This window comes from Anabrus simplex, chromosome 10 (genome assembly GCF_040414725.1).
Source record: "Anabrus simplex isolate iqAnaSimp1 chromosome 10, ASM4041472v1, whole genome shotgun sequence".
Classification (NCBI taxonomy): domain Eukaryota; kingdom Metazoa; phylum Arthropoda; class Insecta; order Orthoptera; family Tettigoniidae; genus Anabrus; species Anabrus simplex.
In genome coordinates this window covers 20,144,709-20,170,042 of record NC_090274.1, presented here as the reverse complement: position 1 = coordinate 20,170,042, position 25,334 = coordinate 20,144,709, and the positions used below count along the sequence as shown (strand labels likewise).

The window sequence follows — 25,334 nt, the reverse complement described above, 5'->3', positions numbered from 1 at the left end:
ACGCTGCAGATTTACTCCCACGCCGATTTTTGTAGTCTTCGTTACCTGGATCCCATAATACCGATCTACACTGCATTCGCTAATGAGCAGTTCCGTATCTAATCCAGCATCCATTGCCCTGGTTAGCACTCGACTAGACCACAAACTGCACTGAACCGCTCGGCATGAAGCATCAACTATAAACATTCCCATAAGGTTTTGGTCCCACCCACGCGGCGTGACATGTCAGGCGTGGCGGCCACCTGCTCGTCCCGACCCGCCTCAGTCACATGCCTGGCGGGAGAATACGACCGCGAGACGCGAGCAGGTAAGTATAAAATGGTCCCATTTAAACAATGTTAATTCACATGCTTGGCGTGTGGCGTGTAGCATGTGGCATGTAACTATAAAAGGAGCCTTAGCGGAGTCCTGGCATTGTTTCTCCTTACTTGTGCGATGCTCCTCACTTTCACATATCCTATCCAACCGTCTCCTGTAATTTTCTGACACTGATGACATTAGATGTGTGAGGCCTAAGGAATCTTTCATTTTCATGCCCTTCTCTTTCTTTGGCCGATACTTCCATTTTTTCGCTTTGGTTAGTATTATATAGTTTTTTTTTTGCTAGCGGCTTTACGTCGCACCAACACAGATAGGTCTTATGGCGACGAGTATTATATAGTGGATGGTTGCCTAGTTGTACTAGGTGTTAATATAAGGAAAGATCTCCATTGGAGTAATTACATAAATGGTACTGTAAATAAAGGGTTATGAGGGTATTTAGGGGTTGTAGTAAGGATGTAAATGAGAGGGCATGTAAGTCTCTGGTAAGACCCCAACTAAAGTATGGTTCCAGTGTAAGGGACCCTCACCAGGATTACTTGATTCAAGAACTGGGAAAAATCCAAAGAAAAGCAACTGGATTTGTTCTGGGTGATTTCCGACAAAAGAGTAGCATTACAAAACGTTGGGAGAAAGGAGACAAGCTTCTCGACTAAGTGGTATGTTTTGAACTTGTCCAAGTGGATTTGTTTCACTATTTTAAAAACATTGATCAAATGTATAACATTGCTGAATCGGGCCTGAACTGTAAGATGCTTCCACAAAGAACTCTTACTGCACCGAACACCAATGTGAAAGCGCAAAATTGAAAAGGACAGAATGACATTTGCTACTTGTGCTAATCATAGTCATAAATCACAGCTCTTTATAATCGGCAAATCGAAAACATTCCGGGCTTTCAAGAATATAAATTTGTGCCTTCTGTCCATAACTTGGCAGGTTCGATCCTGGCTCAGTCCGGTGGTATTTGAAAGTGCTCAAATACGTCACACTTCATGTTGGTAGATTTACTGGCACGTAAAATAACTCCTGTGAGAGTAAGTTCTGGCACCTCGGCATCTCCGAAAACCATAAAAGCAGTTAGTGGGACATAAAGGAAATAACATTGTTATTAATAATAATTTGCCATTTGTGCTTGTATATTATCACCAACAAAAATCGGCTTGGATGAACAGCAACCTATTTAAATCATGGTTCTTTGAGCAGTCTGCAACTGAACAACATTTGAAGGTAAAACAACTCCCTGTGTGTGTCGTTTTGGTGTTGGATAATGCACAATTGCATCCACCGGAACAGGAACTCAAGGGAGGGGGGGAAATAAAAGTTGTACTTCTTCCACCCAACATCACTTGACTCATACAAGGACAATTGTCCACGGTTTGCAAAGATTGAAACCTGATGTTCAAACCAAGAATGCTGACGAGTAGCTTTCTGAAACTGATATCGGCTGCACTATGGAAGAAGAACTAGACAACCAGATCATCACAACTGTTATTCAGAGTGCAGAAAATACTGAAAAAGAAGACGATGATGAAAAACTACGAATCTCCTGGTGGAGTATCCAATGCAGACACCAAGCAGTCTTCGATTGAGCTCTTTTGTACATTGAACAAAATTTTCGTTCCACACCTACGGACGTTTTGTGGATAAGGAAATAGAGGTATATAGCAGCAAAATCTAGAATGTCATCCGTCAGAGAAATGAGCATTACTATTTTTCTTCATTCTTAAGTATGCCTAATTATTATTGTATTTTTATTCGTTGTTGTCGGCCGTTACTCATATCCGAGTATACGCTTTTTACCTGCAGTTCATGTTTAGTCCGCTTTGTGCAGATAATGTTGATGGTTCAACAGGCTAATCCTTGCATAGAACGTGAGACCAGATTTGGTACACCTGAGAGAGGCGAATGGACGTGGTTGAGTGTTTGAGTTTTCTTCTACGATGAGCCATCTACTGGACAGCAGTGGATGTAGTTGCACGCCAGTGAGGGGGTAAATGTTTGTGCTCTTCATGGTCTTTATGAGCTGATCCCTGTAGTGTTTTCAGAGGGGCACTGCAACTCCTGCCAAAAATGACTTCACTGTATGGTAACTGCTGAGGTAGTCTATTGTCACTTGTGTGTGGGGTGTGGGACATCTCCAATCCATCTGAGCTGGTGACTGATGATGGAGGCTTCTATACTGTTTATCTGTGCCCTATCAAGAACTTTAACATGGGTTACATAATCCTCCCATTTGATATTCAAACAGACCCTGCCCTCAGTCCCGAAGGTGACAAATTAGGAGGTTCTACTCTTTTAATAAGAATGCTTAAGCTTGCAATGATAACACCATAGATGGTATTCCTTACCTGTTCCGACACTGTTTTGGTGAACGGTAAGTCCGTGACACATTGTTCACAATATCTGCTACCAAATCCCAGTTGGGTGTTTGAGCAGGTGACAGCACCATTAGATTCAGAGGTAGTTCAAGGTAATTCTGAATAGCCTAGAGGGAGAAAACAGGAACTTTATAAAAATAACATCACATAATTTACCTATTAATTAAAGTGGATAAACAGTAGCATTTCCTTTCTTACCAGGGACAGTTGTGGAGTTGATGACAGAAACCTTAACGAAACTTTCAATTTAGTATGATTATGATTCCAGGGCAGTATATGAAACGTATTAAGTTTTGCAACTGCCTGCAGCTCCTGATGGGGCTGGGTTGGTACCTACTGTATGATGTATTCAACCACTATGGGATATATTATTTAAAAATCAATATATGTTTGGGAACTCAAAAGTGACGTGTACACCAGAAAATGTATACAATATACGGCTATTAGTTTGTGTCACTCTGAATACTGTTTCAATCTCATGTGGCAGAGAACATACAAAATGGCAACAGAACCAGTTTTGCTGTAAAGTATCAAACTCTTCCATCCTTTCTTTGTACACTCCTTTCAACAAAAACAAACATAAATTCCTTATTAGAATCCTATGAACGGTGGCAAAACATAATAATTTGTACATGTTGCTCTGGACCTGAAACCGTTCTACGCTGTGGGTTCTGTCAACTCTACAATTGTCCGTTCTTAGCAGAAAGAATTAAACTCTTGAAAGAACATAATTCTAGAAAGTGAGAAACCTTAAATACTATCTGACGACCCAGTTCAGAAACGGCAATAGTATGACACTAAGATGTAGGAAGAATTCAAAATAAAATAATAAACACCAAATCCTGTACAAGAAATACTGTATTCCCTCAACTCTAAACCACGGGAAAAGTGTGTTAAATCAAAAATAACCAAAAGCAGGTTACACAGTTCTTAGGACACTAGCCCATAAAACGTCCAGAACGGAATCAAAAATGAAAAAAAAAAAAAAAAAAAATTCAAGATACGAATTGACGAACCCCATATTAAATTTATAGCAAGATCAACATGCTCTGGACATATTAATATGGCTACAGAAAGAAACGGATACTACACTAAGAGATCAATGGATGAATGAGGTGAAAAAGAACGTAATGAATTTTGAAAACATGATGGGTCTACTCTGTGAAATGACCAGTGTTTAGCACCAGTGTAGCAGTGGCCTCTTTAATACTCCACCAAATACTTTAATATTTACGATCTGTGAAATGAAATTATGATTTCCTTCTAGAAACAATTTAAAAAATATACAAAAGTGAAATACAAGTAAGTCCAGGTACATATCTCCCCTAGTGCACTCTCAATGCAATGCTGTACAATAGCACACTAGCAGTCAGCATCTGGTAATCCAACTGATGAGCCCAATACCACACTGGGGTGTAACACTGGTAAAGAACTTGAATATTTTACAGTCAGAAAAATAAATACGAAAAGATTTATGTAACCAGTCAAACTTATTTCACTGCTGAAGTTCTTTGCATAAATTCTTATGAATTTATACAACAATCCCATGGACCACTACAAGTGCTCTATGATCATCAAGATTATTAGAGAAGTGAAGGGACAATGACTACAAAATGTTGAGACTAAAGGATAACAAGGGAGTATACAAGTAAATAGAGACTGCCCAAAGATGGACCAAGTCATGCATTCATAGATCATGTGATAAAACCTGCCACACCCCTTTAACAACTAATGAGAGTGTAAGAAAAGATAAGGAATTGCTACCTGCTTGTGGTGAGATTCCTTGTAGAGACAAAATACAAAATGGTAAAGCTGGATGAACGAGTTCTCCAATCACAACAACATACTGGTGTCAATGACATATTTCATAACATCAAATAATTTTCCTCTCTTTCCTCTTGCACGGTTATGAACCATACACGACTCTTGGTGAGTCTTCCACAGTTGTTCAGTAGCAACATGAAACTTTCCAGACAATCACATGTATGAACCTCGCATACACTTCCATCTTCACAGCAAATCTTCAGTCTTGTCTTAGAGACTAACACAAAATAACTGCATCCAACACATGACTAAATGAAATTACAAAGTCTAGACTTTCCTTTTTTTTGCTGAGAACTTAATTTACTACCAGTCAGTTGGAGTTTCAATAGTTTCTGTTTACAAAAATAAGACATTACATTATTTTTTACGACTAGATCTCTGTGATTGTCAACGGACTAGTTCATCCATTTGGCATTATAATATATAATTTGTACACTTTGAAAATAAATGCTCAGCAACAAACATGTGAATATGACTTAGTTTATCAATGACTTCCACAATTTTTCATAACTTCAAGATTCATCCCGTAGCATTATATGAAAGTATATTTCACAGCGGAATGTTCTACTGAGATTTCAGCTATGTTATGAAGAAAAACATGTACTATCTCAAAATGCTGCAAAGTTTGTTGTGTCCAACATAATTCAGTATCTCCATGTTAATGAAAGAAATACTCTATTTTAATGTTGATCGCTCAGTGTCTCAACCGATGCCTTGATGGCACGTTTTCAGATTCATGTTAGCCTCACATCATAGACCAACATACAGGCACTGATAAAATTAAGACAGACTAGATGATGAACACAATATTTCTATTCCACAGCTTTGAAAAAAATATATTACTATAAACACTAGTGATGTATAACTCGCTTCCTTTTGTTGCCAATCTAGTTAGTTTAGTTCCAGAGGTCTTCCGACATTTCACTGTGTCAAGAGCTTCTATTTGTAACTTGCTTAGTTATCTAAATATACATATATATATAGTTTGGGAACTCAGTGAAGTTTCTCAAAATATGTCTGCCAATCCGCACAAATTTAGCAGCAAGTTTATAGTGCTGGAAGTCTGTATTAACTTCAGTGAAAACAGACCAACAACTTATATTCAGAGGCAAAAATGGAATCAGTGAATGGTGCTCCTCTGTGTTTAATGAGAATAATCATCCTTCAGGCTTTGATCACTCAATCTCTCACCAAAGACTTGGATTAAAATAGGAAACTGTGACTGTGAATAGCTGAAGAGAGCATTCAACGGATCAATTTATGTGATGAGGTCGAACGGTGGCTGGAATTCTGGAATTCTTCATCTTATGATCCTTCACCTTTTTGGTATACTGTATTTAAGTCTTACTTATATTTCTTTAAGAATCTGTGCATACACCATAGGATAAATAAAAATGAAATAATCTAAAGAATGAAGCGTGGAATGTAAGACAACAATCTATAAAGGCTGACAAGGTTATTTAGGGCAATTGAGTCCCTTCATGAAATTATCTCAAAATGGGTATGGGCTGCAAGTTCCTTCACAAGGAAATCTGTACAAAAGTATAACGTATATATACTTTTAAAAAAATGAGCTCCCAGTTGCTTCACCTACAATGTTACTGGAAACAAAATATTGATCAAAGCCAAGTAAACTACTTCTTCACTGCAGATCATTTACCAGTTATAGTTTCTTCCAATAGCATCACTACAATGCATTTCAATTTAGCCACCATCTTATGAATTTGTGCTTGGTTGTTCCACTTTGTATTCTCTGAAGAATACTGATAATTTAATTGATTTTGATGGAACTAACAGGAAACATGAGAGCTGGTACTATATATTTCACCATTAGCATGTTTCAACATATCTGATTAATACTTGTACAAATCCTGGATAATAATTTTATCATATGTAAAGTAGGAGCATATCAGTCATCAGTCACGAATGTTTCTGTTTTAATGGTGTTTAATAGGATACAGAAATGTCTTCATAAAATTTCATCACCATAATGTTTTAACAGTATTTTGTATGGCAATCAATCTCCTTCACAAAATTCTCTCTATGACGATCGAACAGAAATTTTTTAGGGCAAATGAATGAACTCATCAAATTCTCTCTAAAATAGTTTAACGGCATTTTGACTGGCAAGGAAGTCAACAGAAAACCATCAACAAATAGATATTTTTGAATTAGTTCTAGAGAAAGATGTGAATGTACATCCTACTTTCAATATCTGAAGTGATTGTTTCCTTACTGCCTACCTTCTTCCTTGGTCTCTTCTGTACAAAAGGGCATCAACAATATTATCATCTGAAAATGTAATACCTCTGCCCCTTGTCAAACAGACTTATAATTTTAGGCAGTAAATTGCCTTCATTCAGGCTTCTATTACAGGATTTGCTTAGGGTCCAATACTGCTGATAAGGTCTATCATTTTGTACAGCATGTTCCTGGCCATTTTAGTTAGGTTCATCCTTTTCTACTTGTTTGACTATGTTTCATTCCTGGTCCCATCACGTGTATTCTAGGACTTACACTTTGCTTTCAGATCTCAAAACAGAAATGGCCTGGGCATTCCATTGGAGAAATCAATATCATCATCATCATCATCATCTATTCTCAACCCTGTCAAGCCAGGCGCCGGTATTTATGAGCCTCCTCCAGTTTGCCCTGTCCATCTACAGTACAGCTGATGATAATCTACCAATTTACATCACGTTTGGCAAAGTCTTTGAAAATTTACTTTTCCAACCTTCAAGAGCCCTCCCTCTTTCATGGTATGCTCTCGAGGTCCACTTGCAGCCATCTTCCTCATTTATCCATGCCACTGTAATCTGCTTAAACTCTAAGATTGTCATTCTTTATTTTGCCTCTTCTTGTCTTTTGGAGGAACTTCATTGCAATGGGGCCTGTAGGTGACGTTTTGCAGGTTGCTGCTTCCAGTCTGTACATTAGAATTGGTACAAGATATGTTTAGTACAGTGTATCTTTGAAGCTTGGGGAAATGTGTCATTCCTAAGTAGTTGACGAATGGAGTGGTAGAATTTTGATGTAACCTGTATCCTCTTGCCTATTATTGGAGAAGTAAGTTCAAATATTACAGGAGTTGACAGTAGATTCATACAAACATTTTCATTGCAAGCACCTGCTTTTGATGATTTCTGGAGGTAAACAGAATGAATTTACTGAAATGTCAACTACAGATATCACTCTGCACTGTGGTATCAATTATATTGTTAGAATCTCAAACTTCAAAATTATCACAGCAGATTATAATGTACACATAATCCAACATACAAGTAGAAGAGCAGAACATGTAAAACATGACCACATTCCCAAGTCCTGGGTACAAACACAAAACAGTTCTGTATTCCGTGAATATGTCATCTCAACTTACTTCTTTCCCATAGTTTTTGTGCAGTTAATTATCAATGAATTGTATTATGTTCCATTTTGAAAAAATAAATTTGGTGGAAATGTCTTCGATTTGTGTTGGAACTGGACAAACTTCAGTTCTGAGTCTTCATACCAACTTCCACTAATTGAGTTAAAGTTCATTGCTTTTTAAATTTTTTTAAAAACATATTTGAAATCATGCTTAACTGTGATTTGAAGACCAATTTTGTTGAATGGCATACAACTGGTCAAAATGTACATCTATCGGCAGATGTTGACAATGCTTTCGAGTGGCCACCATGATTCAATTGGATGGCTGAATATCGTCTTTATCCGTGTGGCTGTAACTTAGTCCCCACATATGGTATCCATTTACAAATACAGTATACTTTGCTTCATCTGGGGATCTTAACAGTTCTATCCCCAAACACTGCAGGCCCAGTACAAGTGAAAGCTGTATTCCTTATAAACTTCTGCTTGGTTAACAGGATGTGCTCTGCCAATTTCTTTAAATTTTTAGACTTTCTATGTAAAGTCTTTCTTGAGCTTCCTTCTCCTTGTGGCTCACAGAATTACATTTACACTGAATGATTATCATCATGACGCAGATCATCAGCCTAGAAATTGAAAACAAAGTGTTATATTTTTTAGGAATGTCAGCAACTTCTATGAACAGAGTTTCTCAACCACTGTGCTCTCTTCAAGAACAACACCTCTTCTTCAACTTGCCACACGAAACTAGTCTAACTACTTGAGGTTCTCTCGCCGACTGACTTGCATAGGACGTGAGAGCCTCAACATCCTGCATCTCATGCTACAGTACAGAGGAGAAGTTGTCACTTTGAAAGATGCAACACACCTTCAAGTAGCACATATCCTTCCACAAGTATATGTAGTATAACAAGAAAGGAAGTAAAATGGGGTATAGAAACAAATCTAAATAACAATGTAGTAGAAATCCATACAATAATACCCAAGTGAAAATATACAATGACCTACACATATCTGTGACACACTTCAAAGTCTTCTTCCTTTCAAGAATTTTGTCCAAAATTGCACGAAAGTTAAAAATAACTACTACTTTGTGGAAAAAAGGGTACTGCATTTTAAAAAGATGTACATACCATATATTTCCCTTCTTCACTGTTCTTCTAGAGACTATAAAATACAAGACTGTGGTTTATATACTCTATTAATAGTAAATATTTCACTGGATTCAGCAACCTCAATCAATAAATAAAACAGCATATATTCTCCAGAAAATAAATAAATCAAGGAGCCTAACTACTCCAGAAATCATACCAGTGGTTTTCTTGTCCAATTATGACTTTCAGTTCATGTGCCTATCTTTTGATATATCTTGCTTGTTGCTTTCCGCCGCTTACGTTTTCCTACTGGGATTCTTTTCTCCCTTTGCCGCTGCTCTTTTACCACCTGTATTCATCTCCGTCTCTTCCCTTCTTTGGTCTTTATCTGGATTTCATTTTAAATTATAATTGCCAATATCAAGACTGAAGATGTGCTCACATGTCTCTTAATGAACCTTGATGCCTACCAACCTGATGAAGCTAAAAAGCAGAAAAAACAAGCTTGTCTAGGATAAAGAAAAACTGAGACCACGAAGAGAGAGAAGATCTGTTTGAAGATGTCAGTTGTGCATGTGTTCCTTTCATTCACAATATGACTAGGACTCAATCCTCGTCTCCTTTTACAAAGTTAAGTTAAACGCATATTTTACTGTATGTCAACATTAAAACCCTTACCCGAACACACTGAAACCTTGTTAGTGCGTTCCTCATTAACACGTCGATGGATGAAGCTGTACGCATAAACCGGCTTCGGTGGTGGGGTCATGTGAGGCGAATGGAGGAGGATAGGTTACCTAGGAGAATAATCGACTCTGTTATGGAGGGTAAGAGAAGTAGAGGGAGACCAAGACGACGATGGTTAGACTCAGTTTCTAACGATTTAAAGATAAGAGGTATAGAACTAAATGAGGACACAACACTAGTTGCAAATCGAGGATTGTGGCGACGTTTAGTAAATTCTCAGAGGCTTGCAGACTGAACGCTGAAAGGCATAACAGTCTATAATGATAATGTATGTATGTATGTATGTATGTATGTATGTATGTATGTATGTATGTATGTATCTATCTATCTATGTATTCATTAGTATATTTTCTTGCTTAACACGTTCTTTTTCCTTGTTCCCTATAGAAACGTCCTAACGAGGTTTTACTGTATTTACTGTATTTATTTTGCATTCATTGAGTCATTTATTTTGGAGGAGAAAGGCACTTGACAGCAAAAGAGACATGTAAGGTAAGGAAATGAAGACAATGCATTGTATGCCAGGCCCAACAAGATTATCAGTAACCTTAAAGAGAGAGATATCAAATGGAGGATTTCTTAACACTACTGAATTCAAAGTGCCCACTTCTTGAGTAACCATTACTATAAACGTATTCCCTGTAGTCTTGTATATAAAACCACACTCTTATATTTTACACTTTGGTACAAGAAAGCAAAAAGTGGTTGAGAAAGACTGTTGTAGTGTATCACTCATCTACTCTTAATAATAACCTTACCTGTTGCAGGAAATGTGGTAACTCAACTTCTTCCAGATGTCTACATCAATACTGTTACATGCCACGTTTAGTGGGGGTTACAAGATGTGTTCAATCTTGCAGCAATACAGTAACAGTAATGCAGACTGGGGAAGGGACTGGGAGTTAACTAGCCTCCTCTAACAAATGAACTAAGGGGCTGTACAATATTCATCCAGAGGATACCATGTACAATGTCCTTATCTTCACTGAAATGGAGCTATGGAATGAGCACAGGAAGCGTAAGACATGAGATCTTTGCCAGATTGCCGGTACAATTTATAAATCTCACGTTTTTTGCTCTCTATTGACATCACCCATATATTCCTTGAAAGGAAACAATCAAGGTTCCACCTTCTTATTCTTATTCAATACATTTTAAATCTTCAATTCCTTAAAAGCAAGTATAAAATTTGCTCCATGTTTTTGCCATAATTTTTTGTAGAGCTCTACAACTGAGGAGCTATCCCACAGTGTGATGGCGACTGTGATCTAGGGAGCCTAGTATAACGCCTGAGAGGATTCGTCGCACAGACCATACATCATCTCATAATCACAAAGCCTTCAGGCTGAGCAACGGTCGTTTAGTAGGTCAAGGTCCCACTGGGCTTTAGCACCATGGAGTTTGGTTTGGTTTACAAGGTTTTGTATGATTATAATGAAAACCTATTTCATTATTGTGACATTTAGCCAATTGTTGATGGTTTTAATACGTATCTGGATTTTCCATTTTCCGTATTGTACATGTTTTTCCTAGGGTCCCTCCAAAAACACAGAAACAAGTTTCCCCTGTAGGAACTTGCGGTCACGCCCTCGACACTGCTCCGACCAATCTTAATGCATTATTGGAGGCTGTGTAGCGGTCATACATCAGTATTGATTCCCAATGCTTCCAGTATCTTGGGGAACCATGCCACGCCACATTGCCACCATCCTAAGGCTAAGTGGGGAGTACTAGAAATTACTAGCAGAGTGAGCTCATAGGTATGTTACGCCACATATGAGATCCTGTGAGTCAAAGCATTAATGAAAAATCATCACTGAATCACTTAATGGAATGTACATATGTTTGTAAAAAATTATGAACTTAAGTTTTTATGTGCAAAAAATGGAAATAACTGGTAAAATTAAATGTTAATATTTTAACAGTGTACCAAAAGAAGATAATAAAACGAGAGTTGAGGTGAGGGTTCAACCAAACACAAGTGAACAAGGTTTAGATGAAACTAATCCTTTTGATATCATTCCCCTTCCAAGCTGTAAATGGTTCAACAAAATCCTCATCATGCTCAATCATCAGTCTGTACACCTCTGAAAAGGAGAGTTACCACTTCCCAAAAGTAACGTCAGGTTCTCCATTGTCATTCTGATCAAACAAAGAGAAAATACACAAAAGAAACAACACACAGCTTCAAATGAAAATTTAGCATCTATGTAATGTGTTTTTATAGATGTTTTCTTACCTGCCAAACAACTGCTCCTCATCTATTTTCCTGTTAACTTTATGTCTTTGCTGCAAAATTGCATAGTTCAAGTTCCATATGAATAAACTGTGCCTAATAGTTAGGACCTGAAAAATTAGCATCTACTTCCAGCTGAATTTGCATCTATTTTCAGGTAACAATCACAGGTGACTTTTTAAAAAAGGATATAATTGGTATCTGGCCAGGTCATCCTGCTACAGTAATAGAGTAGACCGTACGGCCACTGTTTCTACACCGAGTGTTGGGCAGTGGGAAATAACCTGTCAACCCAAAGGAGCCAACAGCTTTCCGCAGTGTTCACATGGAGTGGGGGCATGTGTGTTGTGAACGGGGATGTAATGCCTTGAAGCAGCCCCCTTAGTGTTATTGGACAGTATGAAGCTACGTGTTGACATCAGGCTTCACCCTCTCCCTATGGGGGAAGCACAACAGATCTAATTGGTTGCAGTGTCTGCCCACTTGCCAGATGTAGGTGAAGGCCATATGGTCTTAATCTTGCCAGAATAAATGAATAATTAGTCCGGCTCCCTTGCTGAATGGCCAGCATTGTGGCATTTGGCTCATAGGGCTCTGTGTTCAATTCCCGGAGGGCCACTATAAACACGTTTCGTTAATTCCTCTATCTCGAGACTGGATGTTTGTTATCATCTTCATTTTTACCCATCATACAACTAACCCTCAAACGTACAGTTGACACCTTAATTCACATTAGTGTCCACAGTAACAAAAAATAAATCAATATTTAGCCCATAACTTGAAAATGTTAAATGTTCAGGTCCCTACTAATAATGTGATGGCTGATATTTATAACTAGGAATTCTTGAAAATGATTACGCTCAAACAGGTCCGAGCTAAACCATGTAGCAACAGGACAATACTTGCTATGAGAGTACAAACCTGTAAAATGCCATAATCTTCGTGAATGAGCCATTCAGGAACATGGTCTGGCTCAGGGACAGGCTTGGCCATGGTTGGAGTTTTCAACCCTGGCATAGGGATAGGGGGTCTCACTATACCACGATACTTCTGCAGTTTCATGTCTCGGCGCATCTTTATGAGGGCAGGAGACGGACGGTCGAACAGAGATCTCGGAGCATACAGCGAGTCTTCCTTATATCGCTTGAGCGGTCGGCGACCTGCACAACAGGAGTTATATACACAAATGGACAGGATTTATTTAAAGGTAACACAAGTATCATACCAGCTAGAGACCCTATTTGTGCACTAGGAAGTTTTTGTAAGAACTCGGAGAGAAAAAAAATAAAATAAATAACCACAAGTTTTGAAGAAAATGCTCAAATCTTATAACCAGAGAAGTTGTGCATGAGATATGAGATGACTATCACTTAACACTAGAACTGCGGCTGAGTTATTACCGGAACGTTTGCTAATTCTTTTGTTTATATTGTTCTTTTTGTTTTACTTGGGATCCTGGATTTTTGACTTTTCATCAATAACTGTAATAAAGACCAGCACATAATTTCATACAAGGGCAAGTCATTAAGCATCTGCAATCAATTTTTATAATTTATTAAAAAAAAGTACACACATTTTATTGATATCATTTTTCAACATAGTCACCCTGCTTTTTAATGCACATGGTTCACCTTTTCACAAGCTTTCCAATACCCTCTGCAAAAAAGTTTTTTGGTTGTGCAGCAAGCCACGTAGGCACCACTTCCTTCACCTATTGATCGGAACTGAATCGACGGCCTCTTAGAGCATTTTTAAGTGGACCAAACAGACGGGTCATCTGACAGGGCGAGATCGGGACTACACAGGATGCTCCAATACACCTGCTCTTCAATGACTTGTTTTGTAACCCATCTCGAACAGAGTTTGTGAAAGTTAAGCCTGTTATGTATGATTTCATATGCAGAACCATGGCTAATGTGCATATGGTTTTCCACGCCATCAACAGTCACCTGTCCGTTATTTAGGATCATATCACGCACGTGTTCAATATTGGCATCAGTTACGGCTGCAGATGGACGCCTGAATCTTTCCTCATCCTTCATGCTCGTCCAACCCCTTTTGAACTGTTCAATCCACTGGTAAACACTTCACTGTGGCAAAACATTGTCCCCGTATTGTGTTGAAAGTCTTGTATGAATTTCCGCTCCTGGTACACTCTCCGACCACAAAAAACAGATTACGGAACGCTGTTCTTCCTTGGTGAAACAGAGTGTGGCACGGCCATCTTTACATCGCAATGCTGAAACCTATTACAGATGTAGACAACGGTGCCATCTAGCGGCTGGTGAGCACATAATGCCATAGAGCCAACTTAAAGACAATTAGAGCAAAATTGCAGATATTATTGACTTGCCTACATATTTCTGGGGACAACACATTTAGAGAAAAATCTACATATACCTGGAATTGCGGCTGGGTCAGATTTGATTAATCTGTAATAGTGATATATTCGTTCATACAATTTTTCTTTTTATGTGCCTTATTTCTTCCTGCTTTCTAGGCCACATTCTATGTCAAAACTGGACAATTATGCTCACCAGCTGTGCAAGAGAAGCAGCAGCATCTGATATGAGTTACATTATTTGTGTCTGAACAGGCAGAGTGTTGACACAAAACTTCACATTGCGTGATATAGGCCGTAATAATGTAGATTGAAGCGTGGTCTTTTGCCCTGCATATGGAATTTTAGATTTTAATTTTCAGCACTGGATAATTTTATGCAATCTGCGTGTCTCTCCTAGTGATATTGATGTTTCTCTGTTCACTAGGGTTCCAATCATGGACACCTTGTCTCTACTAGATAAAATATTTCCTGGTGACATTGTTAATCTGTTTCACCTTGTTCTCATCGCCACGTATTTCAGTTTTCATGGTACAATATAGGAACAAATAGATGGCGCTGCCATGGGATCACCATTGGCACCAGTCATCCCTAATTTCTATATGCAAGATTTTGAAGAGAGTTGTCTTCAATCTTGCATACTCAACCCTTTCATGTGGTTGAGATATGTCGATGACACATTTGTTACCTGGCCCCAGGGTAAACATGAATTACCCATATTTTTCGATCACTTGCAGAGCATACAGCCAAACATTGAATTTACCATGGAGACTGAACGTGAAGGATGTTTGCCATTCTTGGATGTTTTGGTTTCTAGGAAATCAGATGGAACTTCAGGTCATTCGGTTTACTGTAAATCGACCCATACTAATAATATGTACTATATCTTCGTGGGTCCTCTCATCACCATCCTTGCCAAAAACGTGCAGTGCTTAACACCCTTATCAGTCGAGGTTTATGAGGAGGAACCAGAACATTCCTGAGCAATGGCTACTCAAGGAAACAGATTGATAAAGTGATACATCCTAAACCTTAAGAAAAGATTGCCACGTGATTCTCGTCCTTTGAGCCTGGCCTTCTTGCCATACCTACAATCTGTCACGGATAGGACTGGCAATATTCTCAGAAGGCACAATATTAAGACCATTTTTAAGCCTAACGTCAACATAGGCAATTGCCTGCGATCTGTTAAGATCCTATTGGTCTAAACTGTGCTGGAATATATATGATTCCTTGCTTCTGTAGATTATTTTATGTTGGCCAAACATATAGGAAGGTAACAATGAGGGTTAAAGAACATTGTAGGCACTTACATCTATGCCAGCCAGAGAAGTCTGCTGCAACAGAACATGCCATACATAATGATGATCAAATCATTTTTGATGCACCATGTGTCATTTATAAAGATAAACATTTTGACCTGGAATCGTTCATGAGGCGATAGAAATTGCTAAACACCGAATAACTTTAATAAAGGTGATGGCTATATACTGAGTAGATCATGGCTAGCATCCATAGTTAACTCGTCAACATCTTTTTTTCTTAACTCTGGAAGCCCCCGAATGAACTATATTTCTAACAGGATCTCTCTATCTCATGTCTGGTTACTATGAAGCGACTATTGTCTATACATTATTTGTTATTGCTCTGAAGACTATGGTGGTCGCAGGATTGAAACGTGCCAGCACATTTTAAACATTACACAACCTAATATCCCTAAATTAAGTACTTAATATAAATAGTACATGTTTCGTTCTTACTTCAGAACATCCTCAGTTACAAAGTACATCAGAAAAAAAATTATAACATTTTAAAAAGCTATAAATTTGAAGGTTAAAAATAGTTCTCTTGAAAGCATTGTGCATAACTAACAATGTTGTGCTTGAAATCTTAAAATTGTGATAATGCTGTGATGTAAAAGTCAAAGTGCTTGTAAAGGGGCAAATATACTGCTGTCACCATAAAACATGCACTTAAATTAAAAACTAATCACACATTAAAAATTAACATTTATCCTTAAGATGTCTTGATGATATGTTGACACAATTTTGGATAGTGTAATATAACATTCCAGTTCGAACGAGGAGGTATATTTAAATGTGTAATAGTACAAAATGAACTACAGGAACTCCTCTAAAAGATTGGTGGTGAGTTATCTTTGAGTTAAACACAATCCGATAGAAAAACACGTCAGAATTTGAAGAAACGTGTAGATGTGTAACATAGAATGGACTATTACTTGAAAAAAGGAGTGGTACGTATAAGTTAGGAAATTTGTTTGGAAGAGTAATAGGGAGGTACATTCAGGGAAACGGGGTGGCCTAGGGAGCGGTGATAAGGGAACAGGGAACTGGAAATAAAGGAGGGATGACATAAAATTGTTAGTGTTGAACTGTAGAAGTATTGTAAAGAAATGAATAGAACTAAGTAATTTAATAGATATATATTTACCAGATATTGTAATAGGAGTTGAATCATGGCTGAGAAATGATATAATGGATGCAGAAATTTCCTCACGGCACTGGAGTGTGTAATACAAATTCTTATAATTTTGTTAATTACCAAATATTCAATATAATTAAATACAATACACGGCACTGGAGTGTGTATCGTAGAGATAGGATAGGAATGGTGGGAGGGGGAGTATTCATTCTGGTGAAAGAAGAATTTGTAAGCTACGAAAAAGTTAAAGATGAGACACATGAAATTCTAGGTGTAAGGCTCATTTCTAAAGACAATAGGCAACTTGATATATTTGGAGTGTACAGACCGGGAAAGGGTAGCACTGACGCGGATTCGGAATTATTTGATAGGATAGTCAGCTATATGGGAAACGACATGGAAAGAAATGTGATTGTAGCAGGAGATCTGAATTTGCCAGATGTCAATTGGGAAGGAAATGCAAATGACAGGAAGCATGACCAACAAATGGCAAATAAGTTAATATGGGAAGGACAGCTGATTCAGAAAGTGATGGAAACAACCAGAGGGAAAAATATCCTGGATGTGGTGCTGATAAAACCAGATGAGCTCCATAGGGAAACTGAAGTAATAGATGGTATTAGTGAGCATGAAGCTGTTTTTGTCGTAGTTAAAAATAAATGTGATAGAAAGGAAGGTCTTAAAAGTAGGACTATTAGGCAGTACCATATGGCTGATAAAGCAGGCATGAGGCAGTTTCTAAAAAGTAACTATGATCGGTGGAAAATGGTAAATAAAAATGTAAACAGACTCTGGGATGGGTTTAAAGAAATTGTTCAGGAATGTGAAAACAGGTTTGTACATTTAAGGGTGGTAAGGAATGGTAAAGACCCACCTTATTATAATAGAGAAGTAAAGAGACTAAGAAGGAGGTGCAGACTGGAAAGAAACAGGGTTAGAAATGGCTATGGAAGTAAGGAGAAATTGAAGGAACTTACTACAAAATTGAATCTAGCAAAGAAGTCAGCTAAGGATAACATGATGGCAAGCATAATTGGCATTCATTCAAATTTTAGTGAAAAATGGAAGGGTATGTATAGGTATTTTAAGGCAGAAACAGGTTCCAAGTACGACATTCCAGGAATAATTAATGAACAAGGGGAGTGTGTATGTGAGGATCTTCAAAAGGCAGAAGTATTCAGTCAGCAGTATGTAGAGATTGTTGGATACAAGGATAATGTCAAGATAGAGGAGGAGACTAAGTCCAAAGAAGTAATAAAATTTACATATGATAACAATGATATTTACAATAAGATACAAAAGTTGAAAACTAGAAAAGCAGCAATCAGATTTCTGGGGATATACTAAAGACAATGGGTTGGGATATAGTACCACATCTGAAGTACTTATTAGATTATTGTTTGATCGGAGGAGCTATACCAGATGAATAGAGAGTTGCTATAGTAAACCCTGTGTATAAAGGAAAGGGTGATAGGCATAAAGCTGAAAATTACAGGCCAGTAAGTTTGACGTGCATTGTATGTAAGCTTTGGGAAGGCATTCTTTCTGATTATATTAGACATGTATGTGAAATTAATAACTGGTTCGACAGAAGGCAGTTCAGTTTTAGGAAAGGTTATTCCACTGACGTTCAACTTGTAGGATTACAGCAAGATATAGCAGATATCTTGGATTCTGGAAGTCAAATGGACTGTATCTCGATTGACCTGTCTAAAGCATTTGATAGGCTGGATCATGGGAGATTATTGGCAAAAATTAGTGCAATTGGACTAGATAAAAGAGTGACTGAATGGGTTGCTATATTTCTAGAAAATAGATCTCAGAGAATTAGAGTAGGTAAAGCTTTATCTGACCCTGTAATAATTAAGAGGGGAATTCCTCAAGGCAGAATTATCGGACCTTTATGTTTTCTTATATATATATATAAATGATATGAGTAAAGGAGTGGAATCGGAGGCAAGGCTTTTTGCGGATGATGTCTTATTCTCTATAGAGTGATAAATAAGTTACAAGATTGTGAGCAACTGCAGTGTGACCTCGAAATGTTGTGAGATGGACAGCAGGCAATGGTATGTTGATAAACGGGGTTAAAAGTCAGATTGTGAATTTCACAAATAGGAAAAGTCCTCTCAGTTTTAATTACTTACTGCGTTGATGGGGTGAAAGTTCCTTTTGGGGATCATTGTAAATATCTAGGTGTTAATATAAGGAAAGATCTTCAATGGGATAATCACATAAATGGGATTGTAAATAAAGGGTATGGATCTCTGCACATGGTTATAAGGGTGTTTTGGGGTTGTAGTATGTAAAGGAAAGGGCATATAAGTCTCTAGTAAGACCCCAACTAGAGTATGGTTCCAGTGTATGGGACCCTCGCCAGGATTACCTGATTCAAGAACTGGAAAAAATCCAAAGAAAAGCAGCTCGATTTGTTCTGGGTGATTTCTGACAAAAGAGTAGCGTTACAAAAATGTTGCAAAGTTTGAGTTGGGAAGAACTGAGAGAAAGAAGAAGAGCTGCTCGACTAACAGGTATGTTACATGTGATATGTGGTATGTTCCGAGCTGTCAGCGGAGAGATGGCGTGGAATGACATTACTAGATGAATAAGTTTGAGTGGCATTTATAAAAGTAGGAAAGATCACAATATGAAGATGAAGTTGGAATTCAAGAGGACAAACTGGGGCAAATATTCATTTATAGGAAGGGGAGTTAGGGATTGGAATAACTTACCAAGGGAGACGTTTTGCAATTTCTTTGAAATCATTTAGGAAAAGGCTAGGAAAACAACAAATAAGGAATATGCCACCTGGGCGACTGCCCTAAAAGGCTAGGAAAACAACAAATAAGGAATATGCCACCTGGGCGACTGCCCTAAATGCAGATTAGTATAGACTGATTGATTGTTTAAGACAGAAAGAAAAATAAGATTGAAGAACAGAAGGAAATAAAAATTATTCTTTCATAAATATTCCCTGTGAAAAATATTTTCATAATTTCATGAAAGAGATCACATCTCTTTTCAAAATGTTAGAATTTGGTTTGGTGTTCTTTGCAGCTGAGGATATCTTGAAGTAAAGACAAAACAGGTTCCTTTAAATTACGAGAATGTATTATATAGTACTGAAAAGGTAGACCTGTCTAAAAAATTAAGGTTTATGACATATCCATCATCAATTTGGGTTTTGAATCATATTGTTATAAGGTATGAAATTGGTCAATATCAGTAGGAAAATGTCTCAAATTCTCAGGAAAATCACTGTACGTACTTTCACGGTCAGTTGCAGGAGAAGTATCCAGCCTTCGCTTGTGGTCCTTACGTACGTAGATGGGTGGTAGCTGTGCCTCTGACATGATTGACTGCTCGTACAGGAATCCAATTGAGTGGTCAATGTAGACATCGTTGTCTCCCTGCGGTGGAGTTGGAGGACACCAGATCTGGAAATGGGCAAATTACACTGCCGCTGGATAACAACTTCATACACTTCCTGTTTTATGCCACCTTCCTGAACTTAAATACAGACTTTCAAGAAATTCTGTTGGGCCGACATGATTAGAGCTGGGATTTCTACGACATTAAAACCATGAAAGTCATGAATCAGGAGATTTTATTCCTTTTTCGGCATATCCCGACATGTAACAACACACCATTGATGACTAACTTTTAATAATATACAATATATTATACTACTCAATTATGCAATTTATCTTATACTGAAATAGTGCAGGTATTTTTATAAATACTGTATGTGTCTGAGCTTTAGAACACATGACTCTTCATTGTACCTGCCTTAGGCCTCTTCATGAATTTCTGAACTAGATTTATGTTCAAAACATCGGCCTCGGGAAGCTTTGTGGTGAATTGAGTTTTCTCCTTGTAAATAAGCTAGAAAATAGTTTCACAGTCGGCATACTTATGTGGAAATGATAACATAAAAAGCATTATGTTAGAGATTCTGTCATAATTAAGAACACCACCAGCTGGTTGTGTCTGTCTTGCCAGTGTCCACTCAACATCAATTCTCTCTAGCTACTTAAAAAAAAAAAACCACCTAAATCTGTTCTCAAAATCGGGAGATAAGTCTCCGCAATCAGAGAAGGAGGTAAGGACCAAAAATAGGGAGTTTCCCGCTCAAATCAGGGGAGTTGGCCCTAAAACATACTAAATATGAAATGTGTTTTTAGTTGTCAGTCCGAAGGCTGGTTGGATCCTCAACAGTTCTGCCATGAGCTGGCATAGATGGCCTAGGCATCACTGAAGAGGCGTACTAGGGAAATGAGGAGTGAGGTCGTTTCCCGTTGCTTTCCTCACTGAGCCAGAAGTTGCTATTACACATCAGTCTGCCAAGCCCACTGAAATGCATGCACTAATCGACCCTATGAGCAAAATAAATTAAATGTTGTGCAAAATATGCTTAGAAAGGCACAAAAAAAAAAAAAAAAAAAAAAAAAAAAAAAAAAAAAAAAAAAAAAAAACTGGCTACATTCCTAACTTTCTTTGAACTTCATTTCACCACAAAATTTTTCTCTACCGGGCGAGCTTGCATCCGGAAGATTGCGGGTTCAAACCCCGCTGTCGGAAGCCCTAAAGATGGTTTTCCGTGGTTTCCCATTTTCACACCAAGCAAATGCTGGGGCTGAACCTTAATAAAGGCCATGGCCGCTTCCTTCACACTCCTAGGCCCTTCCTATCCCATCATCGCCCATAAGATCTATCTGTGTCGGTGCGACGTAAAACCAATTGTAAAAATTAAAAAAAATATTTCCAAGGAAACAAAACCAAAATAACAAAACACAAACAAAATCCCATCGCATTATTGGTACAAAATATCTGAATAATACTTGGAGAATGACTAAAACTATTAAACAGTATATCTTGTCTTCAGGGGAAACCCAAGGGATTGGAAAATTTTTCTGTTGTACGCGGGATTTGTGTTCATAAAGGTGGTTAAAAAATAAAATAAAAATCATAAGTACATACCTCCGTTAGACAATCCAGCAGTAGATTTAAATGATTTTATGTGGTAGTAGATACAATAATGATACAAATCACATACATACAGTACACCAGCTCACCAGCACTAACACAAATCTTTTCTCGCTTAAAACTTCTCCGGTGCTTCCTTGCGGGGGAGGAAACGGAATGTCCTTTATGGCTGATAGGGTATATCGGTGGGAACTGATGTTATATAAGCCAACTTCATAGTCTTCGCCATCAACTTCTGTTATATTTACTTGGAAGTGATGAATGATGAACTGTTTTCTAACACCACCCTCTGTTTCAACTTCTAGATCAATGTCTATGTAATCTTCTGCATTACAATTAAATTAATAATATATTATGGTTCCACATATTCAATACAATAACACTTAGTAATGCAAGGTTACATTACAGGTTTATCACAAATAGTACCGATTTCAACCCCAGATCTGGGTCATTATCAGCCAACCGTTCAAAAAGGTACAAGATAAAAGAAATGCACAGATGAATAACAAGTAACGTAGAAGATATAAAGATTTTATTGAAGATGAAAGTTCATGTGGAGCTATATAACACTTGCGTATAAAGAACTAGGTTTTAAATGTCTTTAAAATCTTGATGTGAAGATGATTACTTGTTATTCATCTGTGCATTGCTTTTATCTTGTATCTTTGAACAATCGGCTGATGATGACCCAGATCTGGGGTCGAAACCGGTACCATTTGTGATCCGACTTGTGATGTAACCTCGCATTACTGAGTGTTATTGTACTCAATAGGTGGAGCCATAATATATTATTAATTTAATTGCAGTCTCAGTTCAATACGGACCAAAATGAAATTCTTATCTTTCAATCTTCTGCACTGGCATTACCATAATTACTCTGTCTGAGAGTTTGTTGCAACACATGAGTATTTTTGTTTAATACAGGTCCTTTATCAGGTTGTAAGACAAACTTGGCTTTGAAAAAGCTCTGATGTATTATATTTCTTAATATCCCTTTCACTGCTTCTGCAATCCAAATTACAGCATCACGTACAGAGAGACATTTAGTTTGTTGGCAGAGGCTGCGATTCCATTTTTGCACGCAATGATAACATTATCAGCTGTAATTAATCTTAAAATAATTAATGACGCCCTGGTCCATTGGCTAAGTTACATTAGAAGTATTCGGCGGGAACCATGCAAGCTTAACGTTAGAATGCTGTACAGTTGCATGTACAATTTTCGATAAATAGAATGACGTTCCTGTTTTGTTGTTTCATTCTCGAGTTGAATGACATCAACCATTATTACATTCGGTGTCGTCATCCATGCCCTTTTTAAATCAATGTTTTTGAAGCATCTGGGTTTTGCTGCTTTTCCTGTAACTAAATATCCTTCCAAGTTCCCCAGAAAGAAAACCAGATAAAAATACTGTCTCTCTCTCTCTCTCTCTCTTTGGAAAGCTTCCCCCCTATACAGAGATAACATTTTGCTAGGTAGTGCTTGGAAAAAGTACGGTTTCATCACCATTACCTATGTTCTGGGAATCATAGTCTTTAATTAGAGAGCCAATTTTTTAAGTCCAGTCTGCTAATGTTTAATCAGCAATGTCTCCAGCCCCGCTGCAGACCCCCTTCAACACTATCTGATGTTGTCTTATAAAACACTCGCTGAAGTGGTAAAATCTTCTTTCTGAGCTTTTCTGCAACTTCTCTTGTGTGGTGTTGTAGCACAGTCCCCGAAATGGGCAAATTTCTTACTCTTGCACTAACAAACTATTCCCAAACTATTCCCAGTTACTCCGACCTTTTCTTTCACTGCTCCATTTCCTCATAACGGCCCTTCATTCATTCCTGCCTTTTAGGGAAACTATACTGCAATGTTCCTGCGTTCATTTAGTCAACAAATCATTAAGGTTACACTCCCCTAATGAAAAAATTGAATAAGGGATGAAGTAGGCCCCTAAGTTTCCTGCCTTAAGTTTTGGTCTTTCCTGCAGTAAAGGATATCCAAACCACACGGAATATCTCTGTTATGGTTTACAGATAGAGTTGCCGCCTTCCAACCAGAGAGTCTTAAGTTCATTACCTGGCCAAAAGATATATTTTCCATCTTTAATCCATTTCGAATACACATGCATGGAAAAGGGTTGGGGAGGAAATTTACACATTTCTTCTGTTATATACGCAAAATTTCCTTCTGCTTCGATTAAATACAGACAAACTTACAAGAATAACAAACTATTATTCAACGGACGGGGAAAATTTTCTGATAAGGACACTCTGCTGGTTCATAAAGGTTCAGCTTAAGACAGGTTTTACTGTAATGTGACCTAAAATACACCTTTATACCATTCTTTGATCAAACATGACTTAATGATAAAATATACTTAAAAAAGCATTTACAGTATATGACCAATAAAACCTGTACCATTGTGTTCACAAAAGCTAGAAATATGATTCTAGTAGTAATAATAATAATAATAATAATAATAATAATAATAATAATAATAATAATAATAATAATCGTATGGCCTCAGCTACAGCGTGCAGACATTTTAATGTGACACCACCTGACTGTCTGCTAGTCATTTTTGACGTTCCGTTTCACTCTAGGCCTACTAGATGGCAGACAGAGTAAACTGAAACTCTCTCGGGCATTTGTGGCTGAGATTTAGGGCCGATTGTATAAAACGTTTGATCTAAGATCAGAGATGAAATTGATCTCAGTTCGCACTAAATTCTGATTTTTTAATTGTATAAACATTAATCTGAGATCAATTCGCACTGAACTAGGATTAACTTTGACTGGAGAAATTTCTCCGATCAAGTTGTTTGATCTCAGCTCAAGGCGTTTTTTTTTTATATTCGAGATATAAGGACAGCTGATTGTGAAAATATTACCTGTGTTGTTACGATGAATCATAAGAAAATACACAAAAGACTAAACCTAATACATTTGTCCTTATATAAGCTATATTACGCTTCTTATAATGCAATGAAACATAATTCTACAACATAACCTCTATGAATTTCTTACAATATTACATTATCTCATTCATGTTTTCAGATGACTCACTACTGGTATATAGAGGGTTATTCAGCATATTCTATGGACCGTTCAAGATAGAATGGCGTCAATATCCTCTGAGATAATGTTATTAACTTCGTATTTAAAATGGAACAACCCTGTTTTCTACACCTACCCTTGAATCTGTGAACATTACAAGTTCAGTACTGTGATTATTCCGAAAATCGATCAAACTACTACTAGAGAAAATGTAATGTATTCAAATGTGCTTCATTTGCCAGCTAGGGACTGCCCTGTTCAATTCGCGCTACATATGAAACATGAGCTAGCTATTGACATGCAGAGTTGCTTCATCTTTTCCTGACAGCTACGAATTCGCTTTGCTGTGCCTCGTAAAAGCACTATGACCAAAGGTATGATTTAACACCTTTAATATCGCCGTAGGTAACAGGTACCGTAAACAGACATGCGAAGGGCTGTATGTGACAACAGTTTTTTCCTGACGTGATATTAAACCACACAAGACCGAAAGAGCCTAGTGTAACTGGGCAATCACCCCTTCTTAACACTAATCGATTCTTCAA

The 25,334-nt window shown here is 37.6% G+C and overlaps 1 protein-coding gene across 1 annotated transcript in view; it reads right to left on the bottom strand.

Annotated features, from left to right (window-relative positions):
* dom (domino) overlaps positions 1 to 25,334 on the bottom strand; it is a 485,316-nt gene that overhangs the window by 69,684 nt on the left and 390,298 nt on the right. Inside the window, exons 32-34 of the mRNA XM_067154429.2 lie at positions 20,024 to 20,192; positions 12,894 to 13,132; positions 2,673 to 2,809 (exon numbers count right to left, since the gene is read on the bottom strand). Of these exons, the coding sequence (XP_067010530.2) occupies positions 2,673 to 2,809; positions 12,894 to 13,132; positions 20,024 to 20,192 (545 nt within the window). The remainder of the gene's footprint in view (positions 1 to 2,672; positions 2,810 to 12,893; positions 13,133 to 20,023; positions 20,193 to 25,334) is intronic.